General features: G+C 43.5%; 1 protein-coding gene across 6 annotated transcripts in view; it reads left to right on the top strand.

Moving 5' to 3' along the window:
• Nucleotides 1-17,533, top strand: part of CASP7 (caspase 7) — a 29,637-nt gene extending 12,104 nt beyond the window's left edge. For 3 of the 6 annotated variants that reach the window (XM_011359269.2, XM_023530118.1, XM_011359270.2), the window contains exons 3-8: nt 532-534; nt 10,912-11,045; nt 11,408-11,536; nt 12,471-12,646; nt 13,027-13,156; nt 15,953-17,533. In XM_011359269.2, the coding sequence (XP_011357571.1) occupies nt 532-534; nt 10,912-11,045; nt 11,408-11,536; nt 12,471-12,646; nt 13,027-13,156; nt 15,953-16,182 (802 nt within the window). In that variant the 3' untranslated portion in view covers nt 16,183-17,533. Of the gene's footprint in view, nt 1-531; nt 535-5,714; nt 5,758-10,911; nt 11,046-11,407; nt 11,537-12,470; nt 12,647-13,026; nt 13,157-15,952 lie in introns of those variants that run through there. The other 3 variants (XM_011359271.2, XM_023530119.1, XM_023530120.1) reach the window with 2 other exon arrangements.
• Nucleotides 17,534-19,092: the final 1,559 nt, after the last annotated feature.

Genomic DNA, 19,092 nt, shown 5'->3' with positions numbered 1-19,092 from the left:
GGACCCCGTGGGAACACACAGCCCAAGTTCTGGGAAAGTGGGTGGAGGCCCTTGGATGGGGAGAGTTTTGTCCTGGTACCATCACTGGGAGCTGCTGTAGGTCCAAGCCCAAGCCCTGGTCTTATATTTCGGCATCCCGGATGATGGCCTCACCCAAGAACAAACATGTCAGCTGTGAAGTCAGTCTCATTTCTGAGTTCTGCTCAAGGACAATATTAAAGGAAATAAAAAACAAAGTAGCCCGACAGATTTCCCATACTCTCAGATTTCCCCAGGGCCTTGTTGGAATCTGTTTGTTCCTGCCCAGGCGTTTGTTTATCCTTCCAGTTCCTGAATGCAGAGGGCAGGAGAAAGGCTGGTTTTCAGGACTCGATAAACTCCCGATTTTGAGGCACTGGCTCAGATGACGTAGGCTTTCTCCTCTAAATCATCTTTGCATTCCAACCTGTGTCCTTTTGGAATGTGTTTAATAAATGCTACTTGGTTGTGATTCCGCTTTCCCCTGGCTGGCAACTTGGGTTTCTCCACCAGTAAGTGTTATATGTAAACAGATCCCTATTAAAAAAAAAAAAAAATGGGTTATTTGTAATTATGAGAAAGATCCAGGTGTCTTGCCTTTTCCTTTGGAGAAGGAGGACAAAAGTGTTTCATAAGAAGCGATGCTTTGGAATTGGAGGGGAGAAAGGAAAGAAAGCAGGCCTTAACTCGCTCCAAGAAATATGTTCTCAATTAAGTGAAAGTCGTTCAGTCACACCTGTGATTGAAAGAGGCCAGGTCTGGGACCCCTAAAAGGAAAGGAACATTAAAACTTATACAAGGTGTTTACTTTTTAATAAAGGGAGCCTTTAAATCCAGATTCTGGAATACTGGATGCCTGTCTCCCAAATTCACGTATAGCGATAAGATTTAGTGCTGCATTTAAGGCAGTGATGATACCACTTAAAATGACAACAGTGGTGGAATGGAGTTGGACCACCAGGTTCAGATCCTGGTCCTGCCACCTGCTCACCAATTGGGAGATGATAGCAAGTCTTTTGACCTTATTGAGCCTCAGTTTCCTCATCCACATAATAGGGATATGAATACCCATCAAATGGATGGATCGTCTTAAGAATTAAAGTAATTGTCAGCTTGCCGAACTATCCAATGAGGAAGAAATCATAGAATCGTATGTTAAAATTGGAAGACCCCTTAAAAGATGATTCATTCAGTCCCTTCCATAATGATCAAGGGAAGTTAAGACCAGAGAGGGAAAGTGATTTACCCAGAGTCACCCAGCAGTACCAGGACCAAGACTTGGGCGTCTAGTGCTCACTCACAACTGCAGAGGCATGAAACGGTTCAGCTACATTAATCCTCATAAAACCAGCAGAGCGGTTTTTCTTCTACCCAAGTGGGTCAGCAAATTTAATTTTTCATGGAAAGTATTTCCTTTCTGCCTCACTTCATCTGAGAGATGATATATGGACAGCTGTTCCAACAGGGCTGGCCGTGGACTTTCTGATAAAGAAGGCCAAGCGCACATTTCAAGAACAATGAGCCACGCCTCCAGGACATGGTCACAAGGTCAAGAAACTTTGACACCGTATAAATGTATAGAATACCTCCGTTGATTATAAGTTCTAGCTCTTCTGGTGGGGAAAAAATAAGCTCTACGGTTAAAAGAAAAAGTGAGGAATGGAAGTAGATGATAAGGTTTTTATAGTAACAGAAATTTTAAAACACTGTTAGTATAAAATTAAGTCTAGTAATAGAAAAGTACTATGAAAATAAGACCTGTTGCTTCTCAAGGGAACAGTTGTTCCCAGTTCTTAATTTTGCTTATTGGCTTTGCTTTTTTTGGCTTGGGGTTTGTTGGGGTTTTTGGTTTTTTTTTTGGCGGGCTTTTGTTTTGTTGGTTTTGACCCTTGCTCGGTTGCAGTTGCCAAGGTTGGCCAGGTTGTTTTTTTAGGAAGGAGGGTTGAGTTTTTTAACTTTTTTTAATTTTTGGGGCCTTCTTCCGGCCTTCCTTTTCCTTTTCCTTCGTTTTTGGGTTTTTTAATTGGATTTCGGCCTTTATTTCTCCTGGATGATTTTTTTAAGTCCTTTGTCGATTTTTATTGTCAGAGATCTCTCTGCTCCTTTTTTCAGGAGTAAGAGGGAAATGTGAAGGGGAATAAAAGTTTGGGGGAGTCTTGTCTTTTTCTCCTTAGCCTATTTTAAATTGTTTTCCAATATAAATGTATTTATGCAAACCGTTTCAGAGGAAAATGTAAAGAGCCACTTTTCTCTCTTGTTCACAGACCTAAGGATGAAAATGATTAGATTTGCCCAGGGTAGCAGGTGTTACAACTTCATTTCATCAGCTTTGTACCTCTCACTGACTGTGACCTTAAACCAGGAAACTGAGAAAAGCCTAGCTGAGCTGTTTGCTTAGATAAATGTTTGGTGTTTATGTGTTCACATTTTCCCCTTTGCATTTGGAGGTGTGAGATGGGAAACTGGACTAACTCCCGGATCATTCACTTTACTCAAGACCACTGAAAAACATTTATATGCCTCATGTGAACATTTAGGTATCTGGGATGCCTTTCTAATCTTTTATTGTATTTTTTATCTTACTACCTTGAGTACTTCTATAAGGAAATAACTTAATGAATCCGAACTGTTTGATCACCACAAACTCACTTCCCGTTTTTGTTCACATCCTTATATATCATTTGACATATGTTGCAATTTCTGCGTGTACTGTTTTGCCACCTTGTGTAGAACGGGCACTTCGGTGGGTCACCCGCCTCTGCATGCTCATCACTTTCAACAGCTGTGTAAGATTTTATTCTGCTCAGTTCTCTGTCTCCTGCTTTTTGTTCTTAAAGATGGTGCTACTGGATGCATCTCGGTGGAGATCTGGGTCCTTTTTCCCTTGGACCTCGTGCTCATAGAAAGTCTTTTTGTCTCTGGGGAGCTGTCCTGGGGTGGGGAGGATGCTGCAATGTGGAGCCTGGGCATTTCTGCCGGTCAGCAGAGAAGGGGGAGGCCAGTGTGACTTTCCCAGCCCCACTGTGAATGGTCCTATGGAAAAGTCCAGCGGGCAGCTCACTGCTGATTCAGTCACGGGCCTTCAGGGCCAGGCGGGCTGTGCCAGTCTCCTCTCTCCTGCTGAGCTCTGAGCATGTTGAGTTTTTATTATTACAGAGAAGAGGGAAACTCGCTGCCCGTCATCACAGGGCGAAGCCTCGTTCTGATGCAAAGGGGGGTGCTTGTGGATGGAGACACAAGGTACTGCCTCCTCTCTTTCCTTTCCTCTCAGCCTTGCTCTGTGCCTTGGTATGTGAGGACTGTTGGGGATGCCCTCTGTTGAAATGTTAAACCATGAATGAATCATCCCAAAAATATTTAGACAAAGCAACTAAGAAAACCAGAGCTCTGGTTCCGAATGAAACAGCCCTGGGGAAGCGTGTGCTTGGGGGTGTGTTTACTTTCATGCTGACGAATGTCTGCACCCCGATGGAGCTACTGGGAATCCTATTCATGGAGATTCTTTAGAGATAAATCGGGGGTGGGTTTGCAAGCTTATCATCCTTCCAAATTTAGAAGGGTGTAATTCATGTTTTGAGCAGCCTAGGGGATCTGTAAGAGGATAAAACCTGTATTTATTCACTCCAGTGATGGGAGAAATTACACTTGCACCCAGAGTGGATTATAAAGTTCATTGTGCACTTTCTGAGATTTTTCACTTCTTTGTAAAGTAGGCAGAATATTTTTATTCTAATAGTAATGTTTTCTGGTACAAGTTGCTGTAGACTGTTCAAGGAAGTCTCTTAATTATAAATAACCATCAGAGCTTGGTTGTGATTTTTTGCCACTTGATTTTGAAATTCGAGGCTCCAAAAAATGGCACTCTACCTAAGAAGTTAGGATAATCTAGCTCCTTCCTGATGATCGATGCTGGCATTATCTGTGTTCTAGCAGAGATCTGAGCTTATTTGAACGCTTCTGGAGGATGAAGATAATGGTACTTGCCCATATCGGTGAGGAAATACAACGCTCCAGAAAGAGTCCAGATGGTTAGGAAAAGTCATAATGAACCAACCTGCTCCTGTAAATTAACTGCCTGTTGTATTTTCGTGCATTTAAATGCACTTACTAAGTCATTCTACCAGGCGATCGTAGTTGTTGTAATCTTGCTCATCTGGCCCTAAACAGTGATTTCTGGTGAGATTTATTTTTTAAAATCTGTAGCCAATTGTGGAACACATGAGCCTTTAAGAGGATTTAGAACTTTTGATTCACTAGTCTGGTTTATCATGAGCCTTGCACTGAGCAGCAGGTTCCAAAACAAGAATCGTGTGTTTCTTCTCAGCACAGTAATCTTGGCCCAAGTCTTCTGCTGTGTGAAAAAGGCCAAGGTAAAAGCTAAGTTATCAGCAGAGAGTTAGCAAGAGAAGGAGAAAAAAAAGGGAGGGGGGCGTAGAAAGGGAAATGATCGAATCTGGCTTAAAAAATACCCAGGCCAGCTTTTATTTGCTATGTTTTTCCATGCCTCTCATCTGGACTTTGTGGAATGAATGAGATAATAATTATTAACATCGATCATTAACAGTGATACTTATTCCTGGTGACTTAGGGAATATCTGAAGTGGTTCCTCTACCATTTGTACCATTTATCAGATTTAGGAGAAAAAAATGGTTCTCAGTGACCTGGATTTGAAAGACTCAGCATGCCCACCTATCGGGTCTGTCACAGAAGTTCTCCTTGGTCCCAGCATCTTCTGCAGAAAGGCCCTGTGAAACTGGAACAACAGGAACAGCCACTTTCAGAAAATCTCTCTCGGGGATGATCGCCAGCTGAAGAAGTTTCTAATCTGGATCTTTGAAAGCTGCTTATTACGCTTCTCATTCGCTCCCGGCCCCCACCCCTGGGAGAGCCTGCCCTCCTGAGCTGTGGACTGTTGCCACCTTCCTGCCATTGGCTAATTAGCACAATCTCTGTGGAGCCCTTGAGGCCCTTGCTCCTTCCCAAGAGCAGTTGTTTATCTGATGATCTGCTGGGCACTGGCACTTGCTTTCCAAACAGACGGTAACTCTTTATGAGCCGCTGGCACTGGGATCGCGCAGCCTACCCACCCCCACCCCCCGCCCTGACTGTGCTGAGGGCAAGTCACCACTCCGCTAAGGTTGTGCCGAGGACCCACCAACTTTATGCAAAGCAGGGAGAATAAGGCTGGCATTGTAGGCAGAGTGGCATTTCCCGGAAGCGTTTTCGTTGTGTCGATAAAGGAATTTCAGTTTAATGTTCAACTCGACTGCCATCCCTGGGAGACCTTGCAAGTTTCATGGAGAGTTGTAGATCTCAGATGCATGACCCTAAATGCACCCGGCTGCTGCCCAGGAGCATCTTCCACAAGGCTACACCTCCCAAGGCACATCTTGTTTGTCCTTCTGGCCAAGAGCCAAGGGGCCCAGAGGCTGCACCCGTTTGGACAGTGGCGTTTGATAGGATTGAGTGAGCTGGTGCTCTCGACCCTGCCCAGGAGTGGGAATGGCCAAGCAAGACTTCTGCTTCCATTGGCTCCAGGAGTAGATGTGGGACTTGAAACAAGAGTAGAGATCGCAGTGTAAGGTTAGAGCCAGAATGGCCCATGGAATGGGCAGCCAGGCTAGTGCCGACACCCTCAAACTTCAGAGGACATGAGCATCTGCAGGAAAACGCCCAGGCCTGGCCCAAGACATCAATTCTGTCTAAGGAGAGACCTGGGACTCTGAATTTTAACAGAGGCAGGAAATGCTGGACTAAGGAGCTTGGTGTTAGGCATCAGAATAATCCCGGGCTCTACCTATGTCTAGCCTTGTGATCTTGGACAAGCTGATTTAATATTTTTCTAGGAAATGGGGTTAGTGCCTCACAGAGTTGTAAAGATTCTATGAGATATGATATGAAAAGTGGTAAGTGATCAAAAGTTATCAAAACTATTATTGTTGTTATTAGTGACACATAGAGGAGTAAGAAGTTTAAAAGGCTGAGGAGAGGGGGAAAACCACAGCGAAAAACAAAAACAGAATGTCTAGGGAGCCTTTACAACAATTAATACAAAAAGCTGTGACTCTAATAATCTTTAAAATAGGCCAGATCTTGAAATCCATTTGCAAAGGAGTTTTTACTATTATTAATCATTTTAATAATTCAGTCTTTGGAATAATTAACTCATTCACGTATACTGACATACTGACAAAGGGATACAGTCAAAATTCTTTCTCCCACTCCTTCCTGCCGTCCTGCTCCCGGCCCCCCATAATAATACAGGTAACCGTTTTCAATGATATACAATAATAACATCAGTAATAACAATGACATTTACTTGCCGCTTACTGCATGTCACACAGTGTTCTGTGTACTTTGTGAATATTAACTTGTTTACAAGCTCTGAAGCAGATGCTGTAATTTTGTCCTTTTTACGAACGAGGAAGCTAAAGCACGGAGGGGTTAAGAACCTTGCCCATGATTACTCAGCTGTGTGGCGGAGCAGGGTTTTACACCCAGCTGGTCCAGGCCTGGAATCCATGGGTTTATCCATTATATTCCTTCAAGAGTTTCTTTATGCAAATACAAGCAAATATAAAGATATTATATGGTCCCCTCACTTTTTTCCCAAAACATGAGTATATTGCCCTCATTGTTCTGGTCTTTTGTTCCGTACTTAACACCTCCTACGCAACACACACACAGAGGCAGAAAGAACTTCCTCATTCTTTTTCACAGTACTCTGTGGTTTTGATTAAAGACCCTGCCCTTTATGGTCCAACCAGAAAGTGGAGGCTAAACTGGATCTTCATACCTGTCCTGTTGGTCATTATGGGAGTGAGGGTCTAATTGAATAAATGTATGTCTTGCCAGCCAGGTCTTTTAATTGAGGGATGCTATGCTCTTAAGGTTCAAAATCGGAAATAAGAAAGGCAGTGGGAAACAGGAAGAAAACTTGTGGGTCCAGAAGCATTTCCAAATGGCATTAGATGTCACACACAAAAGAAATACTTGAGCAAAGCAATCATCCCATGTTCCTGCAGAATCAGTAGCTGGAGTCTACGCTAGCATATTTGCCTCTCAGAAACCAGTTCCCTTCCTAAATCAGAGGTCATAATTAATACCTCTGCAGCAGCCTTGCAACAAGAATTGACAAAATGGCAGTAATGGCACTGCTCTCACGGGAGTCTCAAAGGGAGAAGGAAGTGAAAGACAGAATCCCCAGAAGGAGTCCCAAAGCCTCACAACTGTTGGGCGGCAGGCTGATCCCTTGGACTCTGACTCACCTCTATGCAATGGACTTCAGTCCACTCTTTTTTTTCTGCCGGGGCTTTTTCTCGGATGCCTTCTTGACAGTCATTTCCTCCTTGTATTTGTCTCTCGAGTTTTCATGCTTTAAGTGATCATCAGGTTTGTTCCCCCAAAGTTAAGACACAGATGGGATTTTTCCAAGGCCAGTGCCTCTTAGGAGGATGAATTCAATGGGAGCAAATTGATAATCACTCTCTTGTACACTTCTGTGGTCTGGGAATGCCAGGTTTTAATAAAAAGCTATTTTGCTTAGAAATAAAAATGAATAGTGACTCACTCAAATCCAGAAGGAGGAAGCAATTCTTAAGTTCATTTTGAAAATTAAGAGCTCAAGTGAGGGGCACGATAAATAAGGGAAATTTTTCTTACCTCCTTTTTGAGATGTTTTCCAAGCACATTTAATATTCAATTTTAAGGTACTTTGGTAACCATGGGAAGTATTTTCTTTAAGCATATATATCTTTATTCCCCTATGGCGTTCTTTAAAAAAAAAAAAAAAACAGTTAATTTTCCATATTCTCTTGTGATAGAAGCAGAGTCCTTTTTTTTTTTTTCATGTGACTTATATCCAAGACTGTTTTTCATATAAAGGATGCTTGCTCACAGGTTTCATTTTGCTCATCGTTGAGGATGGGCAAATAGCAACTTGAAAACGTCACAGTTTGTTTATTACTCAGATATCGTTGTACAAGTTGTTATAAAATGGTCTTTACTGCAGAAGCTAGAAGTAGGATTTTTTCTCTGAAGGGGCTTTAGTGCATAAACTGCCCTCCAGCCTGCCGGACTCACTGCTACTCTAACTTATTAGGGTCCCTAAATGGCCTTAAATGACCTGAAGACCTGTCAGGAGTCAATGAGAGAATGCATGTGAGAATTTAACAAGTTCCCAGCACATAGTAAGCACTAACAAATGTTAGTTGCCGTTATTATTATCTATACAATGGGTATGATTATGTCCCCTCGACCTACCTTAGGGGCGTCAATTGAAGACCGAAGATTCTGCATTTATATGAAAGGCTGTGCACAGATATTTTAAAGTGAGCCAGGGACACTGTCAGTAGGCATCACTGACAGAGCAGCAGTAAGGGAGTAAGTAAATCCTACTCCTTCCCACATGGCATGTCCCTGAAAAATGCAGAAACTCACTTCGATGGCATTCAACTCCTCGGAGCTTTAGTGGAGGCCTGGGAGGGGAGAAGGCTCCATGGGGTACCTGCTCCCACCGAGTCCCCCATCTAATTTTGTGACAGTTACAGAGGCTCCATTTTCTAGGAGAAGAAGTTGATGCTCTGTGAAAGGCAGATACTCACTGACCTAGGTCACACAGGTGGATGAATACAGACCTCTGACCCCAAGTCCAGTGCTCTTTGTGCTGCGTCTCTGGGGGAAGAGGCATGAAGAGAAACTGGCATCACCCCTGTAAACAGACAGCAAACAAAGAGAGGGAGAACTTAGGAGAACAGATTCAGGGTATTTTTATTTTAAAAATATCGTGGAAGAAATCTGGCTGTATAAAAGTGGAGGCTAGAGTCCTGTTTGAAGTTGAAAAATAGCAATAAGGAATCTGAAATTTCATGATTCAGAGAGAATCTGTAATCTGGACCAGGGTAGGAGGGGGCAAAAGGAAGGCCATGTCCTTTCAGAGATTCTGAGAAAAACTCTAACATATAAGGTTCAATGAAAACTCAGAGTGAAATACCTTTGGATCCACAGTTGTCAAGTAACAAGCTTAGTTTTCGCTTTAACTTTACTTCCAACTTCTAATGAGAGCTTGGAGAGAATGGTGGATGAATCATTCTAACAACTCTTCAAGGGCATAGGGCTCTGGAACTCTGGCTGACATTGAAGTCTGGGGTCTAGGCGATGGTATCACTTTGCCAGTCACTAGCTAGGTGATCTTGGACAACTTTCTGCCTCTCTGTGGACCTCAATTTTCATATCTGAAAAATGAGGAAATAAGACTGCATTCATTCATTCATTCATTCATCTAACACATTTTTTAACCTAATTCCCCTGACTAGAACTCTTGTACAGCATTTAATAGAAGTGGCAAGAGTGGACATATTTGACTTGTTCTTGATCTTAGAGGAAAAGCATTCAATCTGTCATCATCGCGTATGATATTAGCTGTGGGTTTTTCATAAATGCTCTTTACAGGTTGAGTTAGTTTCATTGTAATCCTGGTTTATGTAGCATATTTATTTTAACAGGGTATTGGATTTTGTCAAATGCTTTTTCCACGTATATCAAATTGATCATATGGTTTTTTCCTTTATTAATATGATGGATTACACTCATTGCTTTTTGGCTATTAAACCAGCCTCGTATTCCTTGGATCAGTCACACTCGGCCGTGGTTTATAATCTCGTTTTTAGATTGCTGAATTCAACTGCTGATATTCTCTTAAGGATTTTTGCTTTTTGCATTTTCTCGAGGGATATTGGTCTGTACTTTATAGCAAATACATATTGAGCAACTTCTGTGCCAGGCATTGTTCTAGGTGCTGGGGATTCAATGATTTTTTCAGAACAGATTTTAGAAATCTCTTCTTCCATGGAATTTACATTCAAGTGGATGACTAGCAAGGCTTCTCTGCACTCACATTTGACATTTTTTTCCTCCGTTTTCTCAGTAATACCTCAGTGCTTAGGTGCTAGACTTTTGGTAACCTGGACGTCAGCATCTGGAGATTGGAAAGGATCTGCTTTTCTTTTTTAAATTGCTGTTCCTTTTTTCCCTCTACATGTAATTAAATTATAACATCCACTGAGAAAAGAGGACACACTAATGACTTTTCATTAACTGACACACCCACGTAACCAGCACCCATATCCAGAACAACAAAGTATAACCAGCATCCAAGAAAGTCCCTAAAGTCCCTTCTAGTCGCTAACCCTCCCACCATCAAGAAAGCCACCTCCCAGCTTCTAATACCAGGTATTTTCTTGAACTTTATATATAAAAAGTAAGTCCGACTATAGTTCTCTGTTTGCGTATTGGTTATTTCACTCAGTATTGCTCTTGTGAGAGATTCATTCATGGGGCTTTGTGTTGTCATGGCTTGTTTATTCTCATGGTTACCTAGTGTTGCCTTATATAAAAATTTTAAAATGTATCTTTGCTACCGCAACTGGACATTTGGACTCTTTCCTGTTTGGGGCCGTGCACATGTGTGGAGCTGTCTTTCGGTAAAACACATTTGCTCACTTCGGGGTATATCCCCAAGTGCAGAATTGCTCTGTCATAAGATATGTTTAGGTTCAGTTTTAGTAGATTCCGCAGTTTTTTGCAATGCATGTACAAAGTAGGCTCTCACTAACGATATGTGACAATTCTAGGTGCTGTGCATGGTCACCAACACATTGTAGCCATTCTGGTCTCACAGTAGGATTCTAATTTGCATTTCTCTGGCAACCAATGAAATTAAGATTCATGTTCCTATTAAATGTGACAATTAAACAGAGCCATCTGTCTACGCCTGATCTTTTCTTCACAGATATTACAGCCTTCCTGGGCGCCCCTTTTATGCTAGTAAATTCAAGAGGCCGTTATTGTCCAAACTTCTTCCATAGCTACTGACTGGCTTTATATTTCCCCAGTAAGAAGAAAAATGCCTCTGAGAAGCCAGTCAAGACCACCCGGGACCAAGTGCCTACATATCAGTATAACATGAATTTTGAGAAGGTGGGCAAATGCATCATAATAAACAACAAGAACTTCGACAGATCGACAGGTAGGTATTTGGGACATGACCTGTTCCCTTCCAGTTTCTTCAGCTTGTGTTAAGACTTGTATCAGACATTCAGCAGAGAGTGCTGTGCCCATTTGCTGTGGCAGACAGCCTCTCCATGGATGGTATTCTCATGTCCAGGAGAAAAGGATGCAGAGAAATCAGAGACTTTCAGTCTGAGATCCCCCTGTGTGCATTAGCTGATGTGGGACTTGGAGCAAAGGGCTAAGAATCGAGGGGAACTATTTGGCCTTGACTGGAGCTGAGGGTTAGCTCTTAGCTGCACTTGGCACCTGACTGGTTGATGCCAGTGCACAGTGCTCAGCCAGGGATTACTCATCATGGACGGTGCTTGATGCCCACAGGTATGGGCGTCCGGAACGGAACGGACAAAGATGCCGAGGCTCTTTTCAAGTGTTTCCGAAACCTGGGTTTCGACGTGGTCGTCCATAATGACTGTTCTTGTGCCAAGATGCAAAATCTGTTAAAACAAGGTGGGTGCCCACCCTCTCCCCTCTCTCTCTTTTTCCTGCTCCCAAGAGGCACAGGGTCCCAGCTGGTCTTGGAAGGACACTCTCCCAGGACACAGAGATTACAGCATGGAAGCCTTTTCTTTCTCCAGCCCACTCCATACCTGTCTCTGGGGTAGGAGTTCTAGTTCAGGAAACTTAGATCTCTCCCTTTAAATAAGCTCACATGACAGCAAGAAAAATAGGTTCTATATCTGCAGAATGGTCTCAATTTCAAAAGGCTAATTCCTAGGGAGGTAAAAAAAAAAAAAAAAAATCTATATTATTCTTCCCAGAACAGAGTTGAAGGATAAACTTTTCCCTGGTGGCAGGTAGAGAAGAATAATCCCCATAAACCTCAGAACCGCTTCACTCCCTCCCCCAGACCCTGGCAGCCACCATTCTGCTTTCCGCCTCTGTGAATGTGACTCCTCTAGGTTCATCATTAAGTAGACATATTCAAGTGTTTGTCCTTCAGTGACTGGCTCATTTCGCTTAGCATGATGTTTTATTTTCTTTAACAAGTCCTTGCATGACACTTACTACATGGCCTGCCTTACAAATATTAACTCATTTAATAAGTATATTGTTTCCATTTTGTAGACAAGGAAACCAACACACCGAATGCCAAAGGAATTTGCCCAGTGTCACAGACCTAACAAACAGCAGGGCCGCCCCATCAGCACCCTAAAATGCTGTTTCCCAGCAGCTTCTCGAACCGCTCCCACACCTGGGGCTCACTTCCTCATGAGGCAGCTCCTTTCTGGTTTCAGACTTGAGTGAGAATTCTAGAATTCCTTTCCTCTAATTGCTCTCCACTGGTCCTTCTCTCCAGAAGGGTCTCTCCTCTTTTAAAGACTCCTGAGGTCCCACGGGACTCATGTTTTAACTTTTCAATGTTCAAATCCCTTGCTTGCAGCTTCTGAAGAAGACCACAGAAATGCAGCCTGCTTCGCCTGCATCTTATTAAGCCACGGAGAAGAAAACTTAATTTATGGAACAGACGGCATGATAGCAATAAAGGACTTGACGGTCCATTTTAGGGGGGACAAATGCAAGACACTTTTAGAGAAACCCAAACTCTTCTTCATTCAGGTAATCCCCTTTCAAAGCCAGTACACTTGAAAATGGGAAAAGATCACAGAGTGACTTGGATTGCATCATTTTTACAAATCCATGTGCCGCTTCAGCTGGGCTGTACAAATTTGGGTTTTGTTTTCTACCTCTAAACACTTGGCGTCTGTATTTGCTTCAGATCGCAGATCATGAAGGTTTTTTTTAAGACATTACAGTACTTTTACTGGCTTGGCTGACGAATTCAATTCAGCATTCATTCACTTGGTCATTCATTCATCAGATTACCATCAAACCCCTAATATATGCCAAGCACAGTTCCAGGCACTGGGACACAGCAGTGAACAGCACATACATTTCTGTTCTCAACTCCGTGGAGTGACGTCTGCTTTGACATTTAGGCATGCCGGGGGACAGAGCTTGATGATGGGATCCAGGCCGACTCAGGTCCTATCAATGACACAGATGCCAATCCTCGATACAAGATCCCAGTGGAGGCCGACTTTCTCTTCGCCTACTCCACAGTTCCAGGTATCAAATCTGTCATCTGCTAACTGGATCACACCATTCTACCATCAAAATGCCGCAGTGATAAATTACCGCAAACACAGTGGCTGACTGAACACGTACAAATACGTGATCGTACGGGTCTGGAGGTCAGACTTCCAAATCGGGTTGGCAGGGCTGCATTCTTCCTGGAGGCTCTAGGGGTGAAAATCCACATCCTTGCTTTTTCCGGCACATTAGAGCCTCCTGCATTCCTTGGCTTATGGCCCCCTTCCTCCAGCTTCAGAGCTGGTTAGAATGTGGACATCTCTGGGGGCCATCCAGGGATCTATTTACTTTTCTCTCCAAGAAAGTAGAATTCTGTCATTTATTATTACCAGTATCATTGGTAATTATAAGAACAAGCCTTTTTATATTACTTTAAATTTACAGTGTTTTTCATGTCTTTTACCTCTATATCATCCCTATAATAACTGTAGGTTATTTTACACTGCAGGCTATAAACAGGTACCAGGAAGTGCCAGTAATGAGCAGGCCTGCTCATTATTCATCAAGCTCTGTGCTTGCCTGAGTCGGTTCAATGAAAGGCCTTCCTTTGGGGTAAAAACCATCACCCAAGTGGAATTCTCTCAGCTGTAGTAGTGGCCTGTCAAGTGCTTGATACAAAGGTATTAGTAAATAGATTAGCAGCATATTTGGAAAATCATCTCTGGCAGGATCTACAGATGGGATTTTGTGAGAATGATTTCTTCACAAGTTTTAAGATGTAAGGAAATAATTTGGTCTTCCTGCTCTTCAGAGGGAGGTGGTGTCATGGGGGCATCTATTTGAACAGACCCAGCGGTAAGGTATAGGGGCCCTGAGCAGGGTCTGGGGTAGGTAAAGGAAGAAGGGTAGATTCTCAGGAGGCAGGCGAGAGAGGCTTTTCTAAAAACGAGCTGCTGTAACTCCAACAACAGTGGGGAGGGAGGTGGCTTACCAGGCAGCATACCAAGGGGTCAGCTGCCCAGAGCACTGGCACAACTCACCAGGCTGGACCACAGGTGTGCTAGTCGGCTCAGGCTGCTATAAGAAAACAAAACACAGACTGGGGGGCTTACACACCAGAAAATTGTTTCTCACAGTTCTGGAGGCTGAGAGGTTCCAGATCATGGCACTGGCCAGTTTGGTTTCTGATGAGGGGCTTCTTCCTGGTTTGTGGATGGCTGTGTCCTCACATGACAGAGACAGGGATTACAGCACAAGGTGTGACAGGGCATTGGCACAGTTTAAACCTGGATGAGTAGGCAGGGAGCTCCACTGCGATGGGCCCGGTGTGCTGTGCTAAGCAGCCTGAACTTCCCCTGGTATAGAGTGCAAGGGAACTATTTTAGGTACAAGAGTCACAGGATGAGATTTGCCTGTTAGAATAGTTACCTCAGAGACCATGTAGGACAGGGGTTAGAGAACACAAACCCAGGGGAACTGATTGTTGTAAATGATAATATGATGCCCCAAATCTCATCAAACCAGTGTGACCGATTGGCCGTGGGAGGAAGCAGCACGCTTCATCGTGTAAACCAAATACAGCTTTTCGTTTCGCACTGTCCTTTTAAACTGGGGCATGGGGATGATGGGATCTTCCTTCCCCCAGCTAAAAACACCAGCGGGTCCTTAGCCATGCTGCTCGTGCTAAGATATTAGACAATATCGTGGTCACTTTTAAAGTCACAAACAGTCACTGTACTATAGCCAGGTTGCCCAGTCTGAGATAGTTACTAAAACCCCAAACCTGACTTGCCTGTATATTTCTCCCAGTTCCAGATCAGCCCTGCTGCCCCGCCAAGGTGCTAAGGGGCCTTGGCTTGACCCTGCGGTTTCCTCACAGCCTCCCTCACTTGCCAGATCTCTTTCTTTTTAAATCCTCCCGAGGTCAAAGAGGAAAGGAAAGCAGAGAGGGAAGGAGGCAAATTAAGGTCCCATGGTCACCTAGCTTCTTGTGCACTGGAATTGAGATAGTTAAAACTGGTATGTTCCTCTTGGGCGTTTTTACAAGTCCCCAGGTGACCAGTGTCCCACTCCTCCTTGGCCTTCGGATTTGCATCTCCATTCCTGGTTGTGCGCTGTGATTTCTTCCTTCAGTGCTGGCCACTCTCTAGGGTGCTTGTCCAGCCTCTTTTTTACTGAGGTTTCATTGCACCTTTAAGAAACCCTGCTGGCCAGGACCCAGGGCAAACTGAGAGCCAGCTTCCTCCACCGTGGACAATGTGTGGTCCATGAGAAACACACCCCTCAGCCCGAGTGCTGGCCCTCCCAGGGCAGCGGGCTCTCCTGGCTCCGCCCCTAAGGCCTATTTGTCAGCCAGCTCTTGCTTCTGTATTTCTCCAGCAGGAAGCAGCCTCTAGTTCTCCCTTACCAGCAGGAATGCATCTCAAACTTCTTTGCGGCCCCCTGCAAACTTCCCTCTCGAGGCTTAGATTAGGAAGTAGCAGTCACCCCAAAGGTATTAAGTTCTATAGTTACGGAGTGATTCCCCAGCATTGGCTTTGGAAAGCTCCATGCGCCAACTCGTCTCACGCTCACTTAGGTATCTGACATGTATCCATGCCGGAACCCCAAAGCGTTTATTGAGCTTATCTTCACGCAACCCTCTGAATCTAACGTGTTTGCTCTCCGAGCACACCAGCATAATCCTCATGAGGGACTTGCATGCTGAAGAGAGTGAAATAATTTCAGAAAAGCATGCGTGGAAGCCCCAAACACCAAAAGTTCATTCTTAGTGGTGAGTGGAGCCGCGGCCGGGTCAGCTGATTCGATCTTCTCCTTCCTCTCCTGTTGAAGGCTATTACTCGTGGAGGAACCCGGGAAGTGGCTCCTGGTTTGTGCAAGCCCTCTGCTCCATCCTGAACGAACATGGGAAGAGCCTGGAGATCTTGCAGATCCTCACCAGAGTGAACGGCAGGGTGGCCAGGCACTTCGAGTCTCAGTCCGATGACCCGCATTTCCATGAGAAGAAGCAGATCCCGTGTGTGGTCTCCATGCTCACCAAGGAACTCTACTTCTGCAAATAACCGTTCCAGGGGTGCATGGTAGCCGAAAAGCACTGGATCATTTATTGATGAATCAGATTTTTTTTTTTAATGCTCTCGAAATACCCAGAAATTCTAAAGGATTTTAATTTCAGGAAAATTTATTGATTCAAGGGGAAAGAAATTCCTGGTGCTGTCTTATGTTCTATGAATCTTCAGAGACTTTTTTTTTTTATAGTGTTATCTATTTGATAACTTTGTAATTTTCTCTTATGATTTTTTTTGTTTGTATTTTTTTCTTCTTGTCACAGTACATACAACAAAAATGACCTCTGCAGATGACTCGTGGCTGTGTCCACTGTGATTGGTGGCGATGTTGGTAGACAGTCAGTCACATTCGTACCTGGCAAAGAGAGTCCTACTGCTTGACAAAACACAACCAAGGGGGTACTCATTCTCTTCTGTTGCAGAAAATGGGTATAACGTGTGGTGTGAGGGATTTTTCAGTGGCTTAGGGCAGATTCTCATGCCGTAATTCTCAGATAAGTTAGAGGGGGAAATAATTTAACAATTTTAATATGTATCAGTCAGGATCCAGTCAAGAAAACGGAAACCATTCTAAGTATTTCAATAGAGGGAATTTAATAGAGGAAATTGACTCACATTAGGTGATGGGAGAGAAGCCAAAGCCAAATAAATGAAAACCGTTAACACCTAGGGCTGTGAGGAGGTGCGGTTCCCTGAGTTCAGAAGCTGCGGTCCTCCACGGTAGTTGGGACCATGGTGGGGGCTGCTTGGTGGGAGCTAGGACCACTGAGGAGTTAGAGAAAATGGAGCCGTGGCAAGGACAAAGCCACTGCCTGAGATGGGGTAACACCAGCTGACTCGGACATGGAGAAATACCCTGTCTTCACTTCTCCTTTTGCCCTCGAGTCTTCTTCCAGCACCTTCTTCCAGCCCTCCCTGGAAGCCAGCTGACAAGGACCCTGAGAATTACAAGAGCAAAGCAAGAGAGAGCGAGGCAGGGAGGAACAAGATGATGTAAGCCTGCCCATAATGTGAACAGAAGTAATCATATTCCTTGATGTTCAGCATTCCCTCCATTCAGTCATTCATTTAGTTGTCAGATAATCTACGTATTGCCCACTGTGTGCAAAATAATCTGTTTTAGCTTTGAGGTATACCTGGAACTTTTTAGATTCCAAGCCTTATTCTAAGTAAATTTTGTATTACCTCTAATTCTCTAAGTGAGGGAAAGTTTATGGCAAAATTTTTTGCATAAAAAAATGTTATCTTTTGAATTCTTGATAAATGACTATTTTAGGCTGCTTAAAAACTGGTTAACAAACAATTGTTCATATTTATTGATTAAAATTGATTGCCTAATTCCTAATCTGCTTAGTTTGCTTTCCTTCTGAAGTGTTTTATGGCAGTGGGAAATTAAAAAACAGGATAAGACTCGACCTCAACACAAAATATAATTAACATTTCTTTTGAAGCTAGAACACTAGCGAAACAAAATGTAATCACATAGGAAGCTGAAACTTCACATAAAGGGTTAATCAACTTATAAAACTGTGATGGGCTGCCATTTATCAGTTTGGCAGCACAATCAGATGGTATAAAAGTATCTTTCGAAAGGAAAACGAATTTAGGTCCAGTTTATTAGACTTGTCCCTGGTTTCTTGCCATCTAAAATATACCAAATGTTCAAAATTTAAGTGACATTTATGAATCAAGAATCAACAAGCATCTCTAAGCAAGTTTCTGTAAGCCATCAAGCCTATTAGGTTTATAAATTGCCCAAAATAGGCCTCAAAATAAAGTGCTAGGGTTCAGTGTATTCGTGTGGTTTACAACTTTAAGGGAACCAGGGCCTCTCTGTGAGAAAGAAAATGATATCCACTGACAGGTCACACACACTGATCGACAAGTCCTTTATTTGGTCCAGTCTTGCAGTGTGTCCCCTGAAATCTTTTGTCCAGCTACTCTAGCCACCAAAGATTGCCTTTTGAGTTCCCAGGAGCACACCATTCCATCTCACTTTCATCTTTCAGGCCCTTTTCCAGCAGACATCTGGCCAGCAGTTCACCTGTGTCATGAGGCACGGGGAGGCACATAGCATTAGCCCAGGTGTCACTAATTTCTGAAGGAATGTGATTCTTAACATTTCTTCAAAGATATTCAGATCGAAGGGCTCTTTCATGCTGTTTGCCTTCTAAATATCTTGCAACACCAGGTGTGCACAGTGACAACAGCATCCCCTGGGAGCTTGGCAGAAATGCAGACTCTCAGGTACCGCCCCCCCACCCCGCCCAGGACCTACTCAAGAATCCGCATGTTAACCAGATCCCCAGAGCGTCCATGTCCACGTTACACTGAGAAGCTCAGTCTGGAGGGCAAGAATCACTTGTTTATACATTTTTGTCTCCCTTCTGCACTGAACCTGGAGCTGATCAAGTTTATGCCTAGAAAGAATTAGCGAAAGAACATACATATTTTGGAGCTTTCACAGAAGACATATCTTGAAGCATCTCTTAACCTTGAGCAAATCCTCTTGTAAAACCACATGATGTCCTTCATACCCTCCATTTTAAATGAGCCTTCTGCTGAGTGATATAATAGGATTGTTTTTATGTTCTCAAAGCGTCTGAGAATGTGAATTGCAGCCTTTAAAATGTCTTCATAAACAGAACAGGATTAAGGGAGCCATTCTTTTCATGTTTGCATTGGCGGCAGGAGCAGTTATGCATTGAAGCCACAAAGTTTGTCTCTTTTCACCCATCTTTTGAGCCCAGTGGACACACAATTATTTTCTCTCCCTGCCAGTGGGCCCTCAGTCTATAGATCACCCTTTTGATAGACCTCAGGACTTTGTTTTGGATCAAATAGCAAGTAACTTTTTGATTCATAAATCATTAACACAAACACACCAAGAACACACTTGGAAGG

Source organism: Pteropus vampyrus, unplaced genomic scaffold (assembly GCF_000151845.1).
Source record: "Pteropus vampyrus isolate Shadow unplaced genomic scaffold, Pvam_2.0 Scaffold46, whole genome shotgun sequence".
Taxonomy (NCBI): domain Eukaryota; kingdom Metazoa; phylum Chordata; class Mammalia; order Chiroptera; family Pteropodidae; genus Pteropus; species Pteropus vampyrus.
This window is presented reverse-complemented; position numbering and strand designations above follow the sequence as displayed.